Source organism: Haliotis asinina, chromosome 3 (assembly GCF_037392515.1).
Source record: "Haliotis asinina isolate JCU_RB_2024 chromosome 3, JCU_Hal_asi_v2, whole genome shotgun sequence".
Taxonomy (NCBI): domain Eukaryota; kingdom Metazoa; phylum Mollusca; class Gastropoda; order Lepetellida; family Haliotidae; genus Haliotis; species Haliotis asinina.
Genome location: NC_090282.1, coordinates 43,352,579 through 43,375,495, shown reverse-complemented (window position 1 = coordinate 43,375,495; position 22,917 = coordinate 43,352,579). Strand labels below are relative to the sequence as shown.

Sequence of the window (22,917 nt, the reverse complement as noted above, 5' to 3'; positions counted from 1 at the left end):
ACCAGCTTGCATGAATGTCCTGCGTGGGCAGTATCAGTTGTTTGCAGTCTTGTCCATTTACAGAGAATTCCTAGTCACATTCATGTCTGCAGATATATACTGCTTGGCTGTTTTTATCTTTGACATGAATCACTTCAGTATGGAAAATGCTGTACCTACTGCATGCAAACTGTTATGGGTTTACTGTAATTCTTTGTTGGTAGTGAAAATTTGTGAGCTTAGGGTAAATTAAGATATTTTAGCCATATCACTCTTAGTTTTCATCTGAGTACCGATCACAGTCGCCAAAGGACTTTGTTCCCATTTGTTTGATGGGTTTAACACCCTGGCACCTTCCCAGCGGAAGTGTCCATGAAGATCCGGGTTAAGACTGATCTTCAGCTTGTCGTAAGAGGCGACTAGCGGGATAGGGTGGCCAGGCTCGCTGATTTGGTTGACACATGTCATTGTATCCCTATTGCGTAGATCGATGCTCATGCTGTTGATCACTGGATTGTCTGGTCCAGACTTGATTATTTACAGACCGCGTCAACATAGCTGGAATGTTGGAATATTGCTGAGTACGGCGTAAAACTAAACTCAATCATTCACTCGTCCACTGGCAACAACACAGTTAATGTGTATGTGTCTATGTATTGTCACAGCTCGCGTATCCATCTATTACAAGTACAGTTCGTATCACTTGGGTCAATCCTGTGTTTATCTTCTATGTTATCTTCTAATACGTCCCTTTCATGGTGCGAGATTTCAAGATTTGTGATTGGTTGTCAATCAGATTTAGTTGTGCAATCAGCGACGTTGTTTGAAAAACTATGTTTAACAAAGCTGAACTTTGAACTCAACTGCACTTTGAGAATAAAAAGCCCAAGCAACTTAAGCAATATATTCACAAAACGCAAACTGTCTTCTATTTTTGAGTGTAGTACAGTCAGGCCGCGTTAGTCCGGACCCCGACAATCCGATTCCCGCGATATCCGAACAGTAGCTGGCTGTAACCAATCTTGTTTACTATATAAACTCATTACCTGATGATTCATTAATCCGATGCTTCAGTCTCCGTATCCGAACGTTAATTAGCGGTAACAGATTGGCTAATTACACATGGTTTTGCTTCATTAATCCGGGGGTACATCAAAAAGGTTCGGATAATAGTCTTACCTCGTGCGCGCCTGTGATTAGCGCTGACTTCAATTGTTAGCTGTACATTCTGGGAAATGTGTTTTCTCATATTTGAGTACAAACTCTAACTTCAGTCAATACTCAGACTTAAGTTTGTTTCAAGAAATCGAGGCCAGATTGCATTGGAACAAGGGAGATAATTTGTGTTGCGATTTTTTGCCGCTGGGGGCTTTTAAGTTTACGAGAAGTGGGAAATCATTTGTTACAACTCGCACCTTGCCGTGCCCCCAAGACGACTCGGGCCCCACACGATGCTTGTTTTGTGCGAATATACGATAAACAATCCAGAACTCGCGTAATGGATGTTGTGCTTTGATTAAAAAAATAATCCCGACTACTTAACCCCTTTATGACATTATGTTATTGTTTTAAATTAATGAAATATATATATCGTCATATTGAAATTACAAAGAACGTATCAAACGGAAATGTGCTGTCTGATGTGAAGTTTTTTATTAAACTCATGCGATTTAGGGTGAGAGATTCAAGTACATGCACGTGTGTTTGTTCACGCAGCGGATCTCACTGGACCAACGGAGGCACTGAGTGACGACCTTGCAGGCTTGTTGTGATGATTGTACGTGCGCTTCAAAGAGTTATCAGAAAAATTCAACGATTCATATGCTATCATGGTTACATGAATGTCCAGTTTGAGAAATATATCAAAGTCATATTTGACTTTCTGCCTTGGGTTTTAATATACTTTTGTTTTTAATAAATTTTATTGCATATTCAATAAAACAAATCTCATTTGTAATCATTAAACCCTTTTCAGAAATGGAAATGTAAGGTATATAATAGTATGATATATATACGTCAGAATATGTCTTTACCAAATATGTTTTTTTCCTTCTTTTAGCTGTATCAAGAAGGCCTAATTCTTTGGAATTAAAAAATACAAAAACAAAAACAGCAATACACTGTATGAGTATTTCGGCGATATCAAGTCCCACTGGAATCAAACAGGAATGGAGTTATCGTTTCTGTTTTAATAAGTTCTGCTGTTCCTACGCCAATATGAAATCCTTCGAGAGAGTCATGAGTCACTATTTGGCATGTCCTGGAATAACATGAGTTGGTCACGAATACCGGGAAATATGGCCGTATTAGAACAGAGGTTCGTACGAAGATATGACAAGTAACCTCTGTGGGAAAAGAATGAGACGACAGACATTGTTCTGAGATTTCGAGAGGGAACCATGACCAAAGGATTCAATGGAAGAATAATGCTTCCTTGCAGATTCAAATCCATCGAAATTCAAAACGACTGCAAATAAAGTGGAGAAATGTGATTTATTTAAGCTGTTTATATACATATTGTGGAAGTATGACTACTCAAGGGTAGGCAGGGGATAAACTAGAAGATAGACGGTACAGCGCTAGATACCAACGGTGTGGATGGTAGGGTATAACCACATTTCACGTAATAGGACACCATGCAGAGGGCGTTAGATATCATGAGAGGGTGACTGAAAAGTATATATACACGTCATAGGACACTGAGCAGAGTTAGATACCATGTGGGGTGACTGAAAGGTCTAAATACATTCCACGACATAGGACACCTCGTACCTACGCGTGGTGACAAATTCCAAACAATAGGCCAAGAAATCAAGAATTACTGGAACTGGGGTACATTTCAAAGGGGTGGGGTCGATAAGCAAAGCAATGGACTTGAGTAAATATTTCAACGACATTGAGAGGTTAAAAGTAACGAGTCTGTAAGACATACAAATGTGGTTAGAAAATCACCGGGTAAGGACAGTCGGCACAGTGTTACATAACTGTTGACATCGAGATTGCTGCTTTCGAATACGTTAAGGACCGTTTGATGACAACATGTACACACTGACACTGCTATCATTTATGCAAAACAGAGTTAGTTTCATACGTCCGAACAAGTGTTTAACACATATTAGACGGAGATAGAAAAGTGAGCTCGAGAATTAGGCAAACTCAGTGGAGCGACTTAGCAGCAGACACCCATCCAGCCATTTCCTCTGCAGCAATTCAGTCGAGCTGACGTTGAAGGTGTACAACAGACGACACGACCCTGTGAAGAGCTGAGCTGAGTTTGAGGTTGGGAAGCCCCGCAACAAGGGGTCGAACTTACTAACGTAGTGGATGAGCAGCACGCGGCGCGAGCAGAGTCGGCCGTTGAGCAACAGGTTGTCACTTGGACCTGGGGCTGGGGCTGGGCTGCAGAAGAACAGCAAGCTGGTCTCTGTGCCTCGGGGATTCGAAGGGGTTGGACGGAAGAACCACAGCTACTGCATACCCTTCGTGCGATGAGAGCAAGGCGGTCGGCTTCTTGCTGAGCGGCGAGAGTAGCTGCCTGCTGGGCTTGGAGTTCGGCAGCTTGTTCAGCCTTTAAACAGAATCATAGAGATCAAAATAGACAGTCCGTTGTAAGTTACTAGTTGTTATTGTGTGCTTCGATGATAAAATCATTATACAACAGTAGACTTGATAAAATCACATTTAAGCTGAATACTGACAAAGCGACGTAAACTTAATTCACCCATTCACTCGCAGACGCACGCATGCAGTATTATTTATGTAGTGCAGTACTTCATAAACCTGGGCATTCAAAGTTTGGTTCAGGTGCAGTGAAAAGTTTGATACAGATCTTGTAGTTTTGTCAAAAAATAATTATATTATGAATCGTCTGGTTTACAGCTGAATTTGGAAGTTACGGCCAGGAGTATAGGCGAGTGTTTCTCACTTCCTTGGCTTGCTGATACTTGTATCTATATATTTACCTGAAGCCTTGCAAGGTTGTCCCGTTGTGCCTGGGCTCTTGCCTCTGCATCTCGCGCCGCCTCCTGTTGGCGCTGCAGCTCAGCAAGGCGAGCAGCCTCGGCTTCTGCGGCCACCTGAGCCAAGCGAAGAGCCTCGTGCTGAGCAGCAAGCTCTGCCTCTCTCTGAAGTCTGAGAGCAGCCAGTCGAGCCTCGTTCTGCCTCATTTCTCGTTCTCGGGCAACTTCTAGAGCGGCAAGACGAGCGGCTTCCCGAGCCTCGGCCTCACGCGCTGCAGTTTCCCTCAAAATAGCAATTCTTTCGGCCTCACGTTGTTCAGCCTGCCTTTGGGCCCGAATAGCGGCGAGTCGAGCAGCATCTATGGCAGCTTGCCGCGCCTCCGCCTCTCGCACTGCAGCCTGTCTCAGAGCAGCGATCCTTACAGCCTCACGGTGCTCAGCCTCTCTTTGTGCTTGAATAGCGGCCGCTTCCTCAGCCCTTATACGAGCAATCCTCTGAGCCTCCATTTGAGCAAGGATTTGCTCAGAGGTCGGTATAACTGCGCAACAAGGGGGCCTGGGTGCACTCATGCAGCACAACATACGAACGCTCTGGACCTGCTGGCAGCAAGCCTGAGGTGTTTGTGTTTCAGACAGCAAATACCGTTCAGTACGACGACGTCGAATTGGGGGTTTCGGACGAGGTGCTTGGACATGACATGTCACTGGACTCGACGGGATACGATTGCAACAAGCGGAGCACACGCGGTCAGTGCGGGTTTCACATTGCTTGTCATATCTGTAGAAATGCGAGCACACAAGACAAAATATGTACATAAATCTCTAAAAGTAATAATACATTAACAGTACAAATTGCAGATCCTGACTAAAAGATACCTAAAATACTTAAAGTGGTGACAATGCTTTTTCAGGTTTGGTTGATCATAAGCTACGTTTAGTACTATCTAACCTCACACATGAATGTCTCTTTCTGATTGGCTAGGCGCTATTCTATTATTTTCATTGTACCCCGCTCACAGGCGATGTATTATTTTCAGTGTACACCGCCTGTAATTCCGAACTCTTCTGGTGCTTCATGGTAGTACTGTTTTATCTCGAATAACATTGAATCACGTATCAAGCACGGAAATTACCGATATTTTGCGATTGAAAATCGATGGAAGGGAGATAACTCTAAATCTGTTAAAATTGTGTCGTCTGCAAAATGGCGATTCGCCTCGCATTCAAAACAGAAGTGGTTCAAACAGTTCAGAATTAAAATTCAGGTGTACGGTAAGATAAATACGTTGTTCACTGGTCCCTCGGGGGGCATGGGCGCATGTACCCTCGAGGTTTGTTTATGTTCCCCCCACCCTGCGGACTTGTGGAACATAAACAGACCTCGAGGGTACATGAGCCCATGGTCCCCTTGTGACCAGTGAACAACTTACACTGGCGTCTCCTAATCTCGCGGTACTTACGAATATCAGCTGAAAAAATAATATAAACAGTTCTTTTCTCATGTATGCTTGTTGTTTTTAAATGAAGAGATCCCCCCTCTAACATCTGCATCTATCAACCGCTTGATCCATTGAGTGAATTGTCTCAGTTGAGCTCGATAAAAAACATGGTCGTCCGCCGCTGACATTTCGAGGCGCCTCCTATTCTCGCGGTTTGAGAAAGTAACGTTATTAGGTGTAAGGAAGGGGAATCTTATCGGGAAGGGCGGGGGAAAGTTACGATTTTTCCAAGTTGGTTAAAACTCACGAATATTCGTTACATTGCAAATTTTCATAATTCACAGACTTGGGTCACTTCCTTACTGGTCAATGATGTAAACAACCGCTAAGTATCACGCATCGGCGACCTCGGCAGAAAATGTGTTTACCGCGAGAATAGGAGACGGCCCTATATATTATTTATCCATGCAAAATGATGAAAAGGAATGAGCGATGTGGTAAATGAGGTTGAATTATCTTTTCAAAATTATAGACAGTATGTAATAGATCATTCTACAAATATAAATTGCATAAGCACTGAAAATTTCTTTTGTACATGGGCTGTTTGAAAGCCTTGTGATTTACAACCGACAAAATGGGGCGCTGGGGTAACCTGGTGGTTAACGCGTCCGCTCGTCACGCCGAAGATCCGGGTTCGATTCCCAACATGGGTACGATGTGTGAAAACCATCATTGGTGTCCCGTGCTAGTGCTGGAGTATTGCTAAAGGCGGAGTAAAACACTCACTCAACCGACGAAACCGACCATCCTAATCCAACCGGGCACCTACCTGGTCTGGTTAGACATCCGGACACACACACCATTGGACATCTCCAGACATACCTGGGTGGTACACCTGAAATTTGAAACACTGTGCAATGAAGGAGAACACTGATATGCCTGTATGGCATACAATAAGCATCATCCTATGAGTGCGTGGCATCAACATCACATCCAACATTACGGGTTTTAAGACACATATCGAGTAAAATGATTGTAACACAGTGGGCAAATAAACGATAACAGATATACCTCCCATAAAATGTTTAGACTCTCTAAAGTGAATACAGCCACTTACTTCAGACAACTGTTCTAAACCAAATTTTGCAAAATATTTTACACTGTTTAAAGGTACTGATTACACATGAAGTGATGGTTTCTAAAACAAATTCGTAAAGTTGTAAATATTATTTTCAAATGATAGAAATCAATGCAAATTTGCGAATTCTTACCAAAACTTTACACCAAAACCGCAGCTCTTCACATGCACGATACGTGCACATGTTTTTCAGCAATTTGATGCATGATCATAATGCAATTCATCTGCGTAAGGTTGCAATCGGTTCCCCTAACACACACACACATATACATAACATATAGTGATTGTTTTAAGTGAGTAAACTTTAGATGGGAAGTATCTATCGTCATTTAAGGCAGGTTCTGTATATCAGTATACGAAGAACTGAAATTCTGTCTACCTTCCAATGCCTTACATAAAAATATAAGTACCATGATGTATCTTCAATTGTTAACACCTGGTCCAACCGTACACGAACACATTAAGTCTCATCCTGACATCCGATCGATATAGTATTCTGTAAGACATTTTGTCCACCTCTCAGTTCCTTACATAAAGTAATAAATACCATGATATATCTTGGTCAACACCTTGGCAAACAGTGATGGCCGGGCAAACAGGACTAACATTTATGATTGTGGCTTAAATAAGAGCTTATTCATCATGACATGACTGGAACGCACCTGTTGGTCCACTTGCAGCAGTAGCACGATGAGGAAGAGGAACAGGGTCCTGAATGTGTATCCACATTTGTGGGGGCTTGAGTAGGGGCCTGTGTTACAGATGCAACCTCGGCGTCAGTCTGGATGGGGACATAGGGCAGACTGGTCACAGATAAGGAAGGCAAATATTGTTTATTCCAAGGCTGGGTTTCTGCACGGAAACCTGGGCGGAGGTGGGTGGGGAGGTTATATTGTAAAGATGGAAAGTTGGGGTGCCTACCCTCTGGGGAATAGCGGTCGATGGGAGGTGAGTACCGGAAGACTGAGCGCTGAAAGTCATATTTGCTTATTGCAGGACGGTTGGTAGGGACATTTATACCCGGGCGGAAAGGAGGACGGGTGGGGTGAGTAGGTTTATATTGAAAAGGAGATAGGGTGGTTTGATTTCTACTTGGAAAACGGTGAATTGTGGCTAATAAATCGGGTCGAAAATGAGAGCGGGTGGTGCGGTTAGGATTGTACTGAAAAGGAGGAAATGATACAGAGGGAAACGGAGGAAGGGTAGATTGTTTTTTGGTTACTCTGGGACGACGGGTGGCGGGTGCTCCGTCAGGTTGGAAAGGAGGACGAGTTACGCGGTTGGGATTGTACTGGAAAGGAGGAAGGGTTCCAGAAGGAAAAGGAGGATGGGTTCCAGAAGGAAAAGGAGGAAGTGTAGATTGTTTACTGCTTACATGGGGACGACGGGTGGGAGGTGTTCCGTCAGGTCGGAAAACAGGACGAGTTTCACGGTTGGGATTGTACTGAAAAGGGGGAAGGGTTCCAGAAGGAAATGGAGGAAGAGTAGATTGTTTTTTGGTTACTCGGGGACGACGGGTGGGAGGTGTTCCGTCAGGTTGGAAAGGAGGACGAGTTTTGCGGTTGGGATTGTACTGAAAAGGAGGAAGGGTTCCAGAAGGAAACGGAGGAAGAGTAGATTGTTTTTTGGTTACTCTGGGACGACGGGTGGGATGTGCTCCGTCAGGTTGGAAAGGAGGACGAGTTTCGCGGTTGGGATTGTACTGAAAAGGAGGAAGGGTTCCAGCAGGAAAAGGAGGAAGAGTGGATTGTTTACCGCTTACTTGGGGACGGCGGGTGGGTGGCGTTCCGTCAGGTCGGAAAGGAGGACGGGTTTCGCGGTTAGGATTGTACTGAAAAGGAGGAAGGGTTCCAGCAGGAAAAGGAGGAAGAGTAAATTGTTTCTTCTTTACTCTGGGACGGCGGGTAGGAGCTGTTACGTCAGGTCGGAAAGGAGGACGGGTTTCACGATTAGGATTGTACTGAAAAGGAGGAAGGGTTCCAGAAGGAAAAGGAGGAAGGGTTCCAGAAGGAAAAGGAGGAAGAGTGGATTGTTTACTGTTTACTTGGGAACGGCGGGTGGGTGGTGTTACGTCAGGTCGGAAAGGAGGACGGGTTTCGCGGTTGGGATTGTACTGAAAAGGAGGAAGGGTTCCAGCAGGAAAAGGAGGAAGAGTGGATTGTTTACCGCTTAGTTGGGGACGGCGAGTGGGTGGCGTTCCGTCAGGTCGGAAAGGAGGACGGGTTTCGCGGTTGGGATTGTACTGAAAAGGAGGAAGGGTTCCAGCAGGAAAAGGAGGAAGAGTGGATTGTTTACCGCTTACTTGGGGACGGCGAGTGGGTGGCGTTCCGTCAGGTCGGAAAGGAGGACGAGTTTCGCGGTTGGGATTGTACTGAAAAGGGGGAAGGGTTCCAGAAGGAAAAGGAGGAAGAGTAGGTTGTTTTTTCTTTACTCTGGGACGGCGGGTAGGAGCTGTTACTTCAGGTCTGAAAGGAGGGCGCGTGGCGCGGTTGGGATTGTACTGAAAAGGAGGAAGGGTTCCAGAAGGAAAAGGAGGAAGAGTAGATTGTTTTTTCTTTACTCGGGGACGGCGGGTAGGAGCTGTTGCGTCAGGTCGGAAAGGAGGACGAGTTTCGCGGTTGGGATTGTACTGAAAAGGGGGAAGGGTTCCAGAAGGAAAAGGAGGAAGAGTAGGTTGTTTTTTCTTTACTCTGGGACGGCGGGTAGGAGCTGTTACTTCAGGTCTGAAAGGAGGGCGCGTGGCGCGGTTGGGATTGTACTGAAAAGGAGGAAGGGTTCCAGAAGGAAACGGAGGAAGAGTAGATTGTTTTTTCTTTACTCGGGGACGGCGGGTAGGAGCTGTTGCGTCAGGTCGGAAAGGAGGGCGCGTGGCGCGGTTAGGATCGTACTGAAAAGGAGGAAGGGTTCCAGAAGGAAAAGGAGGAAGTGGACGTTGGTTCATCTCCATGGCCAGGGGAAATGCAGTCGTGTTGTCAGACGCATATGAACGGTCTGCTTGCGACTGGGTTTGCCTCCTCCTTGAAGGACGACGGGAAGGAACAGGTACATCCATCCGGAAGGGTGGTCTGGTTGGACGGTTTTTGTCATATTGGAAAGGAGGGAGTGTTCTTGAAGGAAGGGGTGAGCGTTTAGGAGCAGCCTCGTCAGGCTGAAAGAAGGAATCACACGGTGGTGGAACGTGATCAGACATCAAACGTGTTAGTAAGAGAGGAAGGTGTTAATGGGGTCACAGGTCCATCATACATGCAAATGAAGGTCAAACCAGAACAACATGCAAGACATGTTTTATTCACACAGCCACCAAAGCAAAACTTTAAATGATATTTTGAATTCTGATACATCAGAAAGTAAATAGAAGTAAATATTGCTATTAGTGGACTGAAATCTGAGACTGCGCCTGGCAAAGATGATCTACCCCCTGAAATAATCGTGAAATGTTGTAGTATTTTAGCTCCATATTTGTTCCATTAGTTTAATTCTATCATGCGTACGGACTTGTTTATTCTCTGTAGACTAAAAGTATTTTTTTCAGCTGTACCCATAATGAGAAGTGTAAAAGATGTTACTAAATATCTTTGATAGACACATCAGGAAACCGTTTGACTGCGGTGTTGAATAATAGATCAGCTCCGTTTGCTGATTTGTATGAGCTCAGGCTGCATTTAACGTGGTTGCTGTACTGTTCATAAAATCTTTACTTTACACTGTTTGGTTCAAAAACATGTATCGAAAAAGGCATACAGATTTTCCTGCATTTTTGTAGATTTTGTTTGGGCTTTTTATGCCGTTTTTCGTTTTTGGGAGATTAGTGTCGGTGACCGGGGAAGTCCCCAGAAAACCACAGCTGTTGTCTGTTAAATCCCTTGTTAAATCTGTTTGACCGTCTCGCATTTGATTGGACGGACATAGGTCGCTCGAAATTTATTTGTCGCGACCTTCTACTTAGGTTTCTTTCACTCCATCCTCGATATTTCCACTGTATACCTTCCGATAAACCTCCACTATACCCCGATTGCATCTACGGCTCCGCACGATATTTTAATACCTACACTGACTGGCTTTTTATCCAAACAGATGTCTACGCCGGGAAGTTAAGCGTACCGATCACAACTCACTGTCGCTTTTCAAATTATCTAACCGGTTAAATTTAACAACACAAATCGTGAAGAGGTACTGTGAAAGAGGTAGAGGGCGTTCTTACAAATATTTTTTAAAGCTTAGGACCTGACAATTTCTAGGTATGATATCCCCAAAATCTGAGTCGCACTGCGAACAAACCTGCACAGCTGAGACCGCAATTTTTTGTGACGCTGGCAAGCTCGATAGTAACGGCGGCTTTTCTGGCTGGCTACAGTGAGAATGCGAACCAGCAAAGAGAGGTAATAAAATCACGAAGCCGTACATGCGTCCAGGGTTTAGTGGAGAGGTATCGGGAAGAGGATGCTTAGACTGAGGATAGCAGTGTAACGAACAATGCTAAGCCAATGTTTACTCAGACTGTAATACATGCATCAGTAATATGAATATTGTTCCATGGAATGAGAGTTAGTCATGCTCGATTTTTATTGATTATCGGCGTTAGAGCTGATATAATAACAAAAAGAAGGTTAATCGATGTATTCAATAATGTTCTTAAATTATGGTAATAATAATTCGGGAAATCCCTTAAACTATTTATGTATCAGTCTAATAATCATCAACCTATGCCAGTCTGTAATGCATATAACAATGGGAGAATGTGTCAACTTGCCTTTTTCAACCGGACTTACCGTTTCCTGGGTGGAGGATACCCATGTTAAACCTGCAACACAAGGGCATATAAACCGTCAGTTTTCTACAATCACAGACAGCCGGGCGGGCAACACTATGCCACAACACCTGCAGACTAACACATGTCGTCTACAGACCGCCGGGCGGACAACACTATGCCACAACACCTGCAGACTAACACATGTCGTCTACAGACCACCGGGTGGACAACACTAAGCCACAATACCTGCAAACTAACCAATGCCATCTACAGACCGAAGGGTGGACAACACTATGCCACAACACCTGCAGACTAACACATGTCGTCTACAGACCGCCGGGCGGACAACACTATGCCACAACACCTGCAGACTAACACATGTCGTCTACAGACCACCGGGTGGACAACACTAAGCCACAATACCTGCAAACTAACCAATGCCATCTACAGACCGAAGGGTGGACAACACTATGCCACAACACCTGCAGACTAACACATGTCGTCTACAGACCGCCGGGCGGACAACACTATGCCACAACACCTGCAGACTAACCTATGCCATCTCCAGACCACCGGGTGGACAACACTAAGCCACAATACCTGCAAACTAACCAATGCCATCTACAGACCGAAGGGTGGACAACACTAAGCCACAATACCTGCAGACTAACACATGTCGTTTACAGACCATCGGGTGGACAACACTATGCCACAACACCTGCAGACTAACACATGTCGTCTACAGACCGCCGGGCGGACAACACTATGCCACAACACCTGCAGACTAACACATGTCGTCTACAGACCACCGGGTGGACAACACTAAGCCACAATACCTGCAAACTAACCAATGCCATCTACAGACCGAAGGGTGGACAACACTATGCCACAACACCTGCAGACTAACACATGTCGTCTACAGACCGCCGGGCGGACAACACTATGCCACAACACCTGCAGACTAACCTATGCCATCTCCAGACCACCGGGTGGACAACACTAAGCCACAATACCTGCAAACTAACCAATGCCATCTACAGACCGAAGGGTGGACAACACTAAGCCACAATACCTGCAGACTAACACATGTCGTCTACAGACCGCCGGGCGGACAACACTATGCCACAACACCTGCAGACTAACACATGTCGTCTACAGACCACCGGGTGGACAACACTAAGCCACAATACCTGCAAACTAACCAATGCCATCTACAGACCGAAGGGTGGACAACACTATGCCACAACACCTGCAGACTAACACATGTCGTCTACAGACCGCCGGGCGGACAACACTATGCCACAACACCTGCAGACTAACCTATGCCATCTCCAGACCACCGGGTGGACAACACTAAGCCACAATACCTGCAAACTAACCAATGCCATCTACAGACCGAAGGGTGGACAACACTATGCCACAATACCTGCAGACTAACACATGTCGTTTACAGACCACCGGGTGGACAACACTAAGCCACAATACCTGCAAACTAACCAATGCCATCTACAGACCGAAGGGTGGACAACACTATGCCACAACACCTGCAGACTAACACATGTCGTCTACAGACCGCCGGGCGGACAACACTATGCCACAACACCTGCAGACTAACCTATGTCATCTCCAGACCACCGGGTGGACAACACTAAGCCACAATACCTGCAAACTAACCAATGCCATCTACAGACCGAAGGGTGGACAACACTAAGCCACAATACCTGCAGACTAACACATGTCGTTTACAGACCGCCGGGTGGACAACACTAAGCCACAATACCTGCAGACTAACCCATGTCATCTACAGTCCGCCAGGCAGACAAAATTTAGCCACAATACCTGTAGACTAACCAGTATCATCTACATCAGCGTGGGAAGCAAGATGGTGATAATGACGGTATTAACTGACAGCAACACAAGGGTATAGAAAGCATCAATGCTTGTCGTAAGAGGCGACCCACGGGATGGGGCGGTCAGACTCGCTGACTTGGCTGATGCATGTCATCGATTCCCAGTTGGGCACATCGATTCTCATGCTGTTGATCCCTGGACTGTGTTATCCAGACTCATTCATTTACAGACCGCAGCTGGAATATTGCTGAGTGTGGTGTGAAACTAAACTCACTCACTCACTATAATCACAGACCGCCAGGAGAACCTATACATATCCACAATACAGGCGGACTAATTAATGCCATCGACGCAAGCTGTGGGTAATGACATAATGCATTAGCTGACTATGCTTTTCGTGGTATCATTTATATTTGTCTACATGCAATGTGCGAAATACTTTCCACATTTTACTTGCCAGTCAGGCTAGCCTAAAGGTTACTAGTCCACAAAATAATTCACTAGCCCAAAATGTGACTATAGAAACTTAGGAAAAGATTACAAAAAGGTAAAATGCCATAATTTATCAGGCCATATGAAAACCCTGTGAAAATTCACCAGTCATTCAGGACAAGAACTTTGGAAATTTATGGCCCAATTTGTTTCTTATTAGTCACCGAATAGCGGGATAGTGGCTATTTCGTCTTTTCCGATCACTAGCAATTCATAGTTACTGAATAGTAATGTGTGTTTGAAGAACTAGACATGTTTGAACGTCTAGAACTAATATCAGAAGTAATGTCCACATATAATATTATAAAGAACGTCTAGAATTCTCTTTCGAAGATCTAGAAACAGTGTCAGAACGTCTAAAATTAATATTAAAGACATAAAGACATAATGTTAGAACATATTTCAGATGGGTCCAGAAAAATTGTTCCAAAGTCTAGAAACATTGTTAGAACGTCTGAAATTAATATTAAAAACATCCAGACATAATGTTTGAACATATCTAAGATGAGTCCGGAAATATTGTTCGAAGGTCTAGAAATATTGCTAGAACAACCAGAATCGATATTAGAAGATCCGGAAATATTATGAGAACGTCCGGAAATAGTGTTAGTAGGTCTATAAATAAAGTTAGAACTTTCAGACAAAATGTGAAAACATCCAGACTTGTTTCTATTTTATAGTTTCGATTTTGAAACGTTCTTCAACATATGGAAAAATAAGTGTTGCGGATATTTAACCAGTAAACGCTAGTTTTCCTTTTAAAGTAGATTAGTGAATATTGTCGAAGCAAACAAATGTTCAACTATGAAAGCATGTGCTAAATAATCGAGTCTTAGCAGGACTCCCTTCTGGAGTTGAGATGGGATGCTCCGGTCAATGTTTGTATGTCCGGTGTGTGAGAGTCCAGAACAATCTTGCATTTGATGGACCACGTGAACAAATCTTGTGGCGAGTCACAGGTGCTAAGTTTTCATCTGTTGCTAAAATATGGCACAGAAAATACTTTCGTCGATACCAATGGCTCAGTTTGTGATGAGTGCTTACTAGATACACCACAGAGAGCTGTTAAATCCCGCCAGTGTACAGGTGAATGAATGATGAATGGCATGCGTGCTTCTGAGACTTCATCATCGTAACAGGGGCGGTGGGGTAGCCTAGTGGTTAAAGCGTTCGCTCGTCAAACCGGAGACCCAGGTTCGATTCCCCACATGGGTACAATCTGTGAAGCCCATTTTTTGGTGTCCCCCGCCGTGATATTGCTGGAAAATTGCTAAAAGTGGCGTAAAACTAAACTCACTCACTCATCATTGTAACACGAGCGTTAGTACCCACGCATATGGTAATCGATTAATACCGTGTAATATAACGTTGATACTATGGTTCATCCTCAGTGAATAATATTATACACATAATTTTCAAAATCTGGACAAACAGTTTTATTCAAATGATAAAAGGATAGCGAAGTAGACAAGACTGGCCAAATATTATGACACATTAATATCAAATATGGCTCTCGTAATGGTCATTTGTAAAATCGTATTTGAACCTCTTGGACAAGATCAAGTGGCATCAGTGTGCTACAGTCATGTGATGTTTCAGCTTCCTTGGATGAATAGTTACCGTGGTGAAGGTGTCAATGCGAGGAATTACATTTGGAGGGAGTTTAATATTATGAGTGAGTGAGTGAGTTTAGTTTTACGTCGCACTTAGCAATATTCCAGCTATATGGCGACGGTCTGTAAATAATCGAGTCTGGACCAGACAATCCAGTGATCAACAACATGAGCATCGATCTGCGCAATGGGGAACCGATGACATGTGTCAACCAAGTCAGCGAGCCTGACCACCCGATCCCGTTAGTCGCCTCTTACGACAAGCATAGTCACCTTTTATGGCAAGCATGGGTTGCTGAAGGCCTATTCTACCCCGGGACCTTCACGGGTTTAATATTATGAAGAAAGTGGACATATAAAAAAAACAAGCTGTGTTTAGTCGGGACTGAAGATTTAAGCCAAGCCCCCCACCCCCCACACCCCACACCCCACCCCAAACAAGGACGCAGTGCTCTTGCGTGAACATGTTGAAAAGTATCAAAGCATCTGTAATGACGTCACATGGGCTAGATATCTGTAATGACGTCACATGGGCTAGATATGTCCCCTTTTCATAATGAATAAGGTTCAATGACCAGCGAGGAATGCGTCATGTTGAGGTGACCGCGTAATAGTGCTCAACATTACTTGCGCGTTGAGGCACCCACATATCCCGGTCAAGACCACATAGGGTCGAGATAGCACGTGACATCTCAAATGTGCCGCATGTGCTGAAAGCGAGCTGCTGCAACAGAATCTCTCAAAGATAAGGGCCGGTCCCAACAGTTTTATTCAATTTTCCTCTTCTTTCAGTGCCTGGACAAATATGCATTTTCTCTTCAAGAATTCCCTCCCTTCCTCTTACCCAAATCATCGCAAATTTCAGTATCACATAGACAGAGACAGACAAATGCTTAAGTGTCTGACTATATATAATTTTGACAGTAACAAACAAACCCAAATTAATTGTAAAGGACCCCCAGGGAGACCATAGATTCGGAGACTAAGAACATCTGCATTGGGGGCGACACGTGCTGGGGTCATTACCAATTAGAAGTCACATCATACAACCATCAGATAACGGTAAAAGTGACAGGCATGTTTATTGGCCCTCGCGTTAAACCCTGTTCTTTCTCCATGCTGTCATCAACTCATGCGCCCCAGTCACGGTCTCTTACTGCCAAACAGTTTACAGTTTGGAGCCAACAATGTCACGTGTAGACTAGATGGCCAAGTATCTATCTGCAACACCAGCAACATTACTTAGGAATGTGATGTAAACATGTCTACAAATTCAAAGCATTTCATTTGTATAATATGCCAATCGATAGATGCCCACGCATTTAATCACTGCATTGTCTGGTCCAGGCTCTTTTATCTGCTTTTATGGTTGTCTCTATATTTTCATTTTGTTCATATACACTGTATTTAATTTGTTTAGAAAACCTATGAGCTACGGAGCGATAGTAATGCCATGATCAAATCGAATGAATTGATCATGTGACCTGTTTCCTTGCCCTATGTTGACAATGAGTTTTCTTGTTGAGCAATCAGATAACGGTAGATTATTAAACCACAACAGGGTTAAACCCTTATCCACATTAACAATTGGGCTGGCATGCGTGGACCCAAGTCAGACAATGAAACAATAATTTTCACAAAGTAACATTCAGGAGGAACCTTTCCCTAACATTTTTGCTTGATTTGTCTCTTTAAGACCAGAAACTGTGCACACTCTCCCATCTCCTTAAGAACTGCCAGATGAAAATGTGTGACAAATTTCCAGACCACTGTAGACTAACAGCTAGTCTCTGAAATGAACATATTTTACTGAAAAAACGTTAGTGAAAAAAAATAATATAATGAGACTTTCTTCATTTTCAGAAGAAGCTGAAGCTATGGAAATCTTGACTTGCCACATTTTCTAGATTTGCGTGAGCTTTCTTGGATATGTATACTTCAGGGTCTGTACGACAGACTAAGACCACTGGTGAAGGTGATGATCTGACCAGTCATAGCAATTAGAGATGTTTACTTTGTAACCGGACCCCCAACGTGAGTTTGTTTTCTTGCAGTTGCTTACAGATCCTGAACATCAGGGATTCTAGACTTACTTCGCTTAAGGCTTTGGCTCTGCAGAGAAGACTTGGCAGTAGGCAAAATAATGTTGTTCAGGGACTGTGAGACAGATTCAGGTAGAGAGTTATCTAAAGCAGCGCACTTCGTTGTGAAGTAACAGTTTGGGGTAAGGTTTACACCGCGCTCAGCAATATTCCAGCTATATGGCGTACATAATTGAGTCTTAACCAGACAATATAGCAATCAACAGCATAAACGTCAGTCTACGCATTATAATGACTTGTTTCAACCACCTCAGATAGTCTGACCACTCGATCTCCTTAGTCTCCACAGAACATTCCGCTTACTAAAGATCATTTCCAACTCGGATCTTCACGGGTCCGTTGTGAAGAAATTGCGCCCATCAGGGAACAGCTGACACCCATGAGCATGTTTCGCCCTTTGTTTTTAATGTTCTAGGCGTAGCAGCATCGTATCCGTGCCCGTTGTCATATTCGTAAATTGTTAGAAAGTGGTATACGTAAAAAAAATGAATTACTCCAAGTTTTCCTCCCATGTCAAGCAGACACGCAGTGACATAACTGGAATACTGTTCCAAACGGCGCTAACACAAATCACTTACTCATCCACTCAAATATCCTCAAATAACATGATGGACATTATTACTACGGGTAACCTAAGTTACCCAAAGTTAAAAGCCATTTGCCTTATCCCACCGGGTACCCATTTCCTGCTGAGTGAAGAGGCAATTTTGAACAAACTCGCACGAATAACATTACACATGTGTGCTTCGTTGGGGTCAGGACAGAAGATACTGTGTTGCAGACTGATAAAACAATCTAGTTTCTTTTTGGTTGTGAAACTTGGCGCAACAATAAACAAACAACTCCATTTAAATTGAGAAATCTGCTTTTGTATGATTTTACACTGACGCATAAATGGAATATTTTCTTTCTCGCCAATTCAGTTATAATAGAAGTCGACCAACCGATGTCTTGGTCAGCAAATATTTCGAAATGTGTGGTCATATCTGTCATAACAATACAATGTAGCAAGTTTACGAAGAACAGATAATACAATGTTATTCACGTGACAGGCATCCAAGGCTAGATTTTCGAAGCTCTCTTAGCGCTAAGATAGTCGTACGTCCGTGTTCATATATGGCACTTACGACTATCTTAGCGCTAAGAGAGCTTCGAAAATCTATACCCTGAACATCTGCTTTCACTTATTTCTTCGATGTTGCTAGTTTCATCCGTGACGTCAAGATAACTCAGGGATGTACGATGGCGTAACCCTAGACCCATACACACCCACAGATAAAGGTGAATGACCGATTAGTTAAACTAGAAAAATATGTTTGTTACTTTTCATTCTCAAATGCGTTCAAAGTGATATCCCAGAGATGAGCGTAGAGAAGAGTATTTCAAGGTACATAACATGTATATTGTGTCGTGTATTCTGAACCATTGGATATCATGTGTTCATGTTCACATCACGTTGGCATAAATAATCCAAACAACGAGAAAATAATTAAAACTCCAGTCTTTGAAAGAAAACTTAAACAACGAGACAGTTAACGAGAAAACACTCTTAGTGTGGTTAAAATAGTTGAAATAATGAGAAAAGATTCGAAGAAACTAAAATAGAAATTTCGAGCAAATACGCCTTTGTCCTCCCCGGCCCCGATTGCTCGAAACAAACTTAAGTTTTTATTCAAATTTCAAAATGAGTTTTGTGCCGATTTCAGTTCATTCTGAGAAATGAGTTTTCTCAAATTTGAGTAAAATTTCAGACCTAAGTCAAAACTCAGACTTAAGTTTGTTTCGAGAAATCGGGGCCAGGACACATATCGGCCCAAGCTGTTTATTTATGTGTTTGAAAAGGAAAAATCATACACTTTATAGCCTAAATTGCTTTTCTGAAATGCCATAACCATTCATACTTATACAAACTACATTTTTAACATAGATCTAGAGTCACTATTATGTCACCTGCTCGTTTCAACTAATTATCACCCACATTTTGCGATTATATACTTAATGAAACTCATGCATTTACTTTGGCTACATACAATTCACATGTTCGGGGGAAATATACCCAGTTCACCATATCCGTATTGTGTGTGATTAAAGTTTGGTTTGTTCATTGATTAACGCCGAATTCATTTAACGTCACATTTTCCACAATTATAAATGGCGGCGGTCTGTAATTAATCGAGTCTGAACGAGACAGTCCAGTGAGAGACATGAGGAGCATCGATTTACACATCTGGGATATGAAGACATGCATCAACCACACTATCAAGTTTGTCGCCATTTAAGACATGTATGGGTTGCTCACGACCAATTCGTATTCAAACACAGGTTTTTCATAGAATTTGCCGGACGGTGTACTTCTCGTCAGTTGAATATGACAAAGGCTTCATATCCCACCCACAGACCACACTGCGGGTCAGAATATCGATAAACTACTTAGTGTCGGTGTACTATCCATTCCATACCACTGCCATAAAATATGTGAAGGTTCGTCACAGAAATACGACGACACGATTGAAAATCGGACAGTCACGCACAAATCAATCGATTTATTGAATTTTAAAGGTCTCAAAAGCACCAAAAGCTTTTGTCTATATCTCCTGTGTAGGTGGCATATACACAGGCTTTCCCAGGGGAAAATTAAATCGCCAAGGACAGAGTTGACGTGCTGGAAGTATACAAAGTTAGATAGTCAACGCTTGACTTCACTATCTCCGGACGATCAGATTGTCTAACACATAACACTGGATTATTGTGTGCTTCTTTGAAAAATGTTTTTACTGGTTTCTTAAAATTATTGTTAGCACGGTAAAACATCAAACCAGTGACATCAATCTTGGATGAACCACGTAAGAATTGTCAACTTTACTATCTCCGGCGATCAGATTGGTTAATAAAATGACAAAATATGTAAATGCGAAAACGAGAAGGCAATTCAAACGTCTTTCATCCAAGTTGCCACGGTTTGATGGTTTACCGTGTTAACAATAATATACTAGCCACATAAAGAGGCTGTGCACATGGAAAATATGAACAAAGACACACGGTGTCTTCACACATAAATTCAGGTGTGAACACAGCAAGTATTGGAGACTATCAAACGCTCATGCTCGTCACAGGCGACGTGACGTCATTGATGGTGGCATATGGACTTGCAGTGTGTAACTGCAAGTGCAGCCCGTGCAGCTGCACTCAGCAAGTGAAACTCATAAGTTGCTGTCACTATCGAAAACTTGATCTTTGGTCATTCAAACGTTCACAAATTCATATGCACATCATAAGAAGAGTATTTATGTAGCGCTGACTTCCACCACACAAAAGCAATGCTCAAAGCGCTGACAAGTCACAGTTCATATGCACAAGATAATCCATGGATTTATGAAATATATTTTTGAAAAAGGTATGTTTTGTGTGTGAAGAAGAGTGGCAGAGTTGGCGCTAGTTTTAGATGAAGGGGCAGAGTGTCCCAAAGGGTAGCGGCTGCATACTGAAAGGACCTGGCAACAAATGATTTGAGTTTATAAGAAGGCACGGACAGGAGAAACTGATCATGGGAGCCGAGAGTTCTGGAAGGAGCGTACAGTGTTGGGGGTCTTGAAGATAGAGCGGTCCCATGTTGTGAATTGCCTTATAAGTGAGAATCAGTGTTTTGAATTTGATGCGCTCAGGAATATGAAGCCAATGGAGAGATCGTAGAATGGGTGATATGTGACAAGATGGCTCGTTTCTTGTTATAATACGGGCAGCAATGTTCTAAATCTTTTGTAACTTATTGATCAGTTCACGAAACTCCAAACAATAAACTGTTACAGCAATCCAGGCGAGAGAGGACTAAAGATTTCATGAGACATGCCACTCAGACAAAAACGTCGTCAAGACAACCGCACACGGTGGTCACACCCTTTCTTGGCTGTGTGACTTGGGCGTGTGTCTCCTTACTCGAGTTTGAACCTTGACGTAATCGTTACGGATATTGTTCATGTTGACTTTTTGTTGTGGTCTGATACCACAATGACATCATTTCGTCTTTGCTGTGAAATTCTGAATGCATTTTCTGTATATGCCCAGTTTCTTTATGTGGCTAGTATACAAACAAACGAGTAAAAATATGTTTACAGAAACACTTAATAATCCAGCGTTATGTGTCAGCCAATCAGACGCCGGAGAGAGATACTGATGTCAAGCGTGGACGATTTAGTTTTTGTATACTTCCGGCTCAGCAACTCGGTCTAAGGCGATTTAATAAGACAAGAAATGCATCCCTACGAGAGGCGTGTGCATATGCCTCATACGTACTTTGGAGATATGGACAAAAGCTTTTGACCACTGAGACCTTCAAAATACGATATATTGATTGTTACGTACGTGGTTGTCCGGTTTTCGATCATGTCCACGTGATTCTATCACGAACTTTCACATATTATATAGTATGGGAGCTTGACAGTTAGTTTATCGGGTTTAGCTTATCGATTTTCTCACCCGCAACTAGGAGCCAATGTATCCCACCTGTTCACTCTATCCCACTCACCTGACAACAGACACGCGAACAGGAAGACCTTCATTTCCATGTTCCTTGCAGTACTTGCTTCAGCACCTTAGCTCGCTCCGGCAACAGCAGACAAAAGAAATCACAAGCAGACGACACTTCCCTTTGCGCCCACAATTAGATCCACCTGTTTTTTTAAAAAACCAAACGACATTCACTCACTGTTCCTGGAATGTTTCGAACCACATTAACCAGATGCGAACAGCCTACCAGAGTGGAGGACCTGTGACTGAAGTTTCGATTTAGTTCAGAGACAAGCCTCGTTCTGATAAAAGCCATCTCGTATTTCTTCGACCTCTAACCCAAAACGTTGCCTCGAAGATAACGCTGTGGCGTTACGTAGACGTACAAGAGACGTCTGTCTTGTTGTCGCCCGTTATGCGGCAGTACCACTGGGATAGTTGGGGCATGGAATCTGGGGATCTGTGTTCGGTTATTGGGTCAATAGTGCATCAAGTGAAAGACGTTCGCTGTTCACCTCAACGCCCTCTCCGCGTAAGCATTTGATAAGCATGTGAATTAACGTCAGGGAGGATGGTTGTTGCAATGGTTGCATTGGAGCAATAGATGTTTTCTTGGAAAAAATAGTGCATGTAAAGGGTTTAATTTCTTCTTTTTCTTCCTTTGTCAACTTTTTTTTCTTTTTTTAAGCATTCATTGATACATGGATGTATTTGTTACCAGTAAAAAGTATATGATTCATTAAGCCAGTATTATTTCCGCCAATTAAGACATTTTTAATTTTTATAATATATTATTATTTTACAGAGTAAGATTGAAATGCAGCAGAGAGGGTTTGGGTGATCCTGGCACAGTCAGGCTGGTCAAGCTCATCATCAGCTCAGGGCCCTCACCCCCTCTACACGCAGCCCAGACAGCGAATGGGACTTCTCCCAGGAAACACTGCCTAGTCGAACCCACCAAGAACTTTTCGGAGAATATGAAGGCTCCCCAACACTGCAGCCTTCTGCATTACCCAGATTGTCAGAAGGGCTGTGCTCCCGGTGGAGAACCCGGGCACTCTCCTCATCTGCGCTAACAGATCAGGAGGTAC

General features: G+C 43.3%; 1 protein-coding gene across 2 annotated transcripts; it reads right to left on the bottom strand.

Moving 5' to 3' along the window:
* Positions 1-2,453: 2,453 nt before the first annotated feature.
* Positions 2,454-22,223, bottom strand: LOC137278067 (uncharacterized abhydrolase domain-containing protein DDB_G0269086-like). 2 transcript variants are annotated; one of them, XM_067810151.1, is made up of 6 exons: positions 21,846-22,223; positions 11,285-11,316; positions 7,178-7,296; positions 6,207-6,272; positions 3,942-4,716; positions 2,454-3,547 (listed from the first exon to the last, which is right to left on the bottom strand). In XM_067810151.1, exons 1-6 carry the CDS (start codon positions 21,883-21,885, stop codon positions 3,149-3,151), a joined length of 1,431 nt encoding a protein of 476 aa, XP_067666252.1. In that variant the 5' UTR covers positions 21,886-22,223; the 3' UTR covers positions 2,454-3,148. The 2 variants fall into 2 exon arrangements, with proteins under 2 accessions (XP_067666252.1, XP_067666251.1); XM_067810150.1 differs by having other exon boundaries at positions 7,178-9,663; positions 21,846-22,130.
* Between the last annotated feature and the right edge of the window lie 694 nt (positions 22,224-22,917).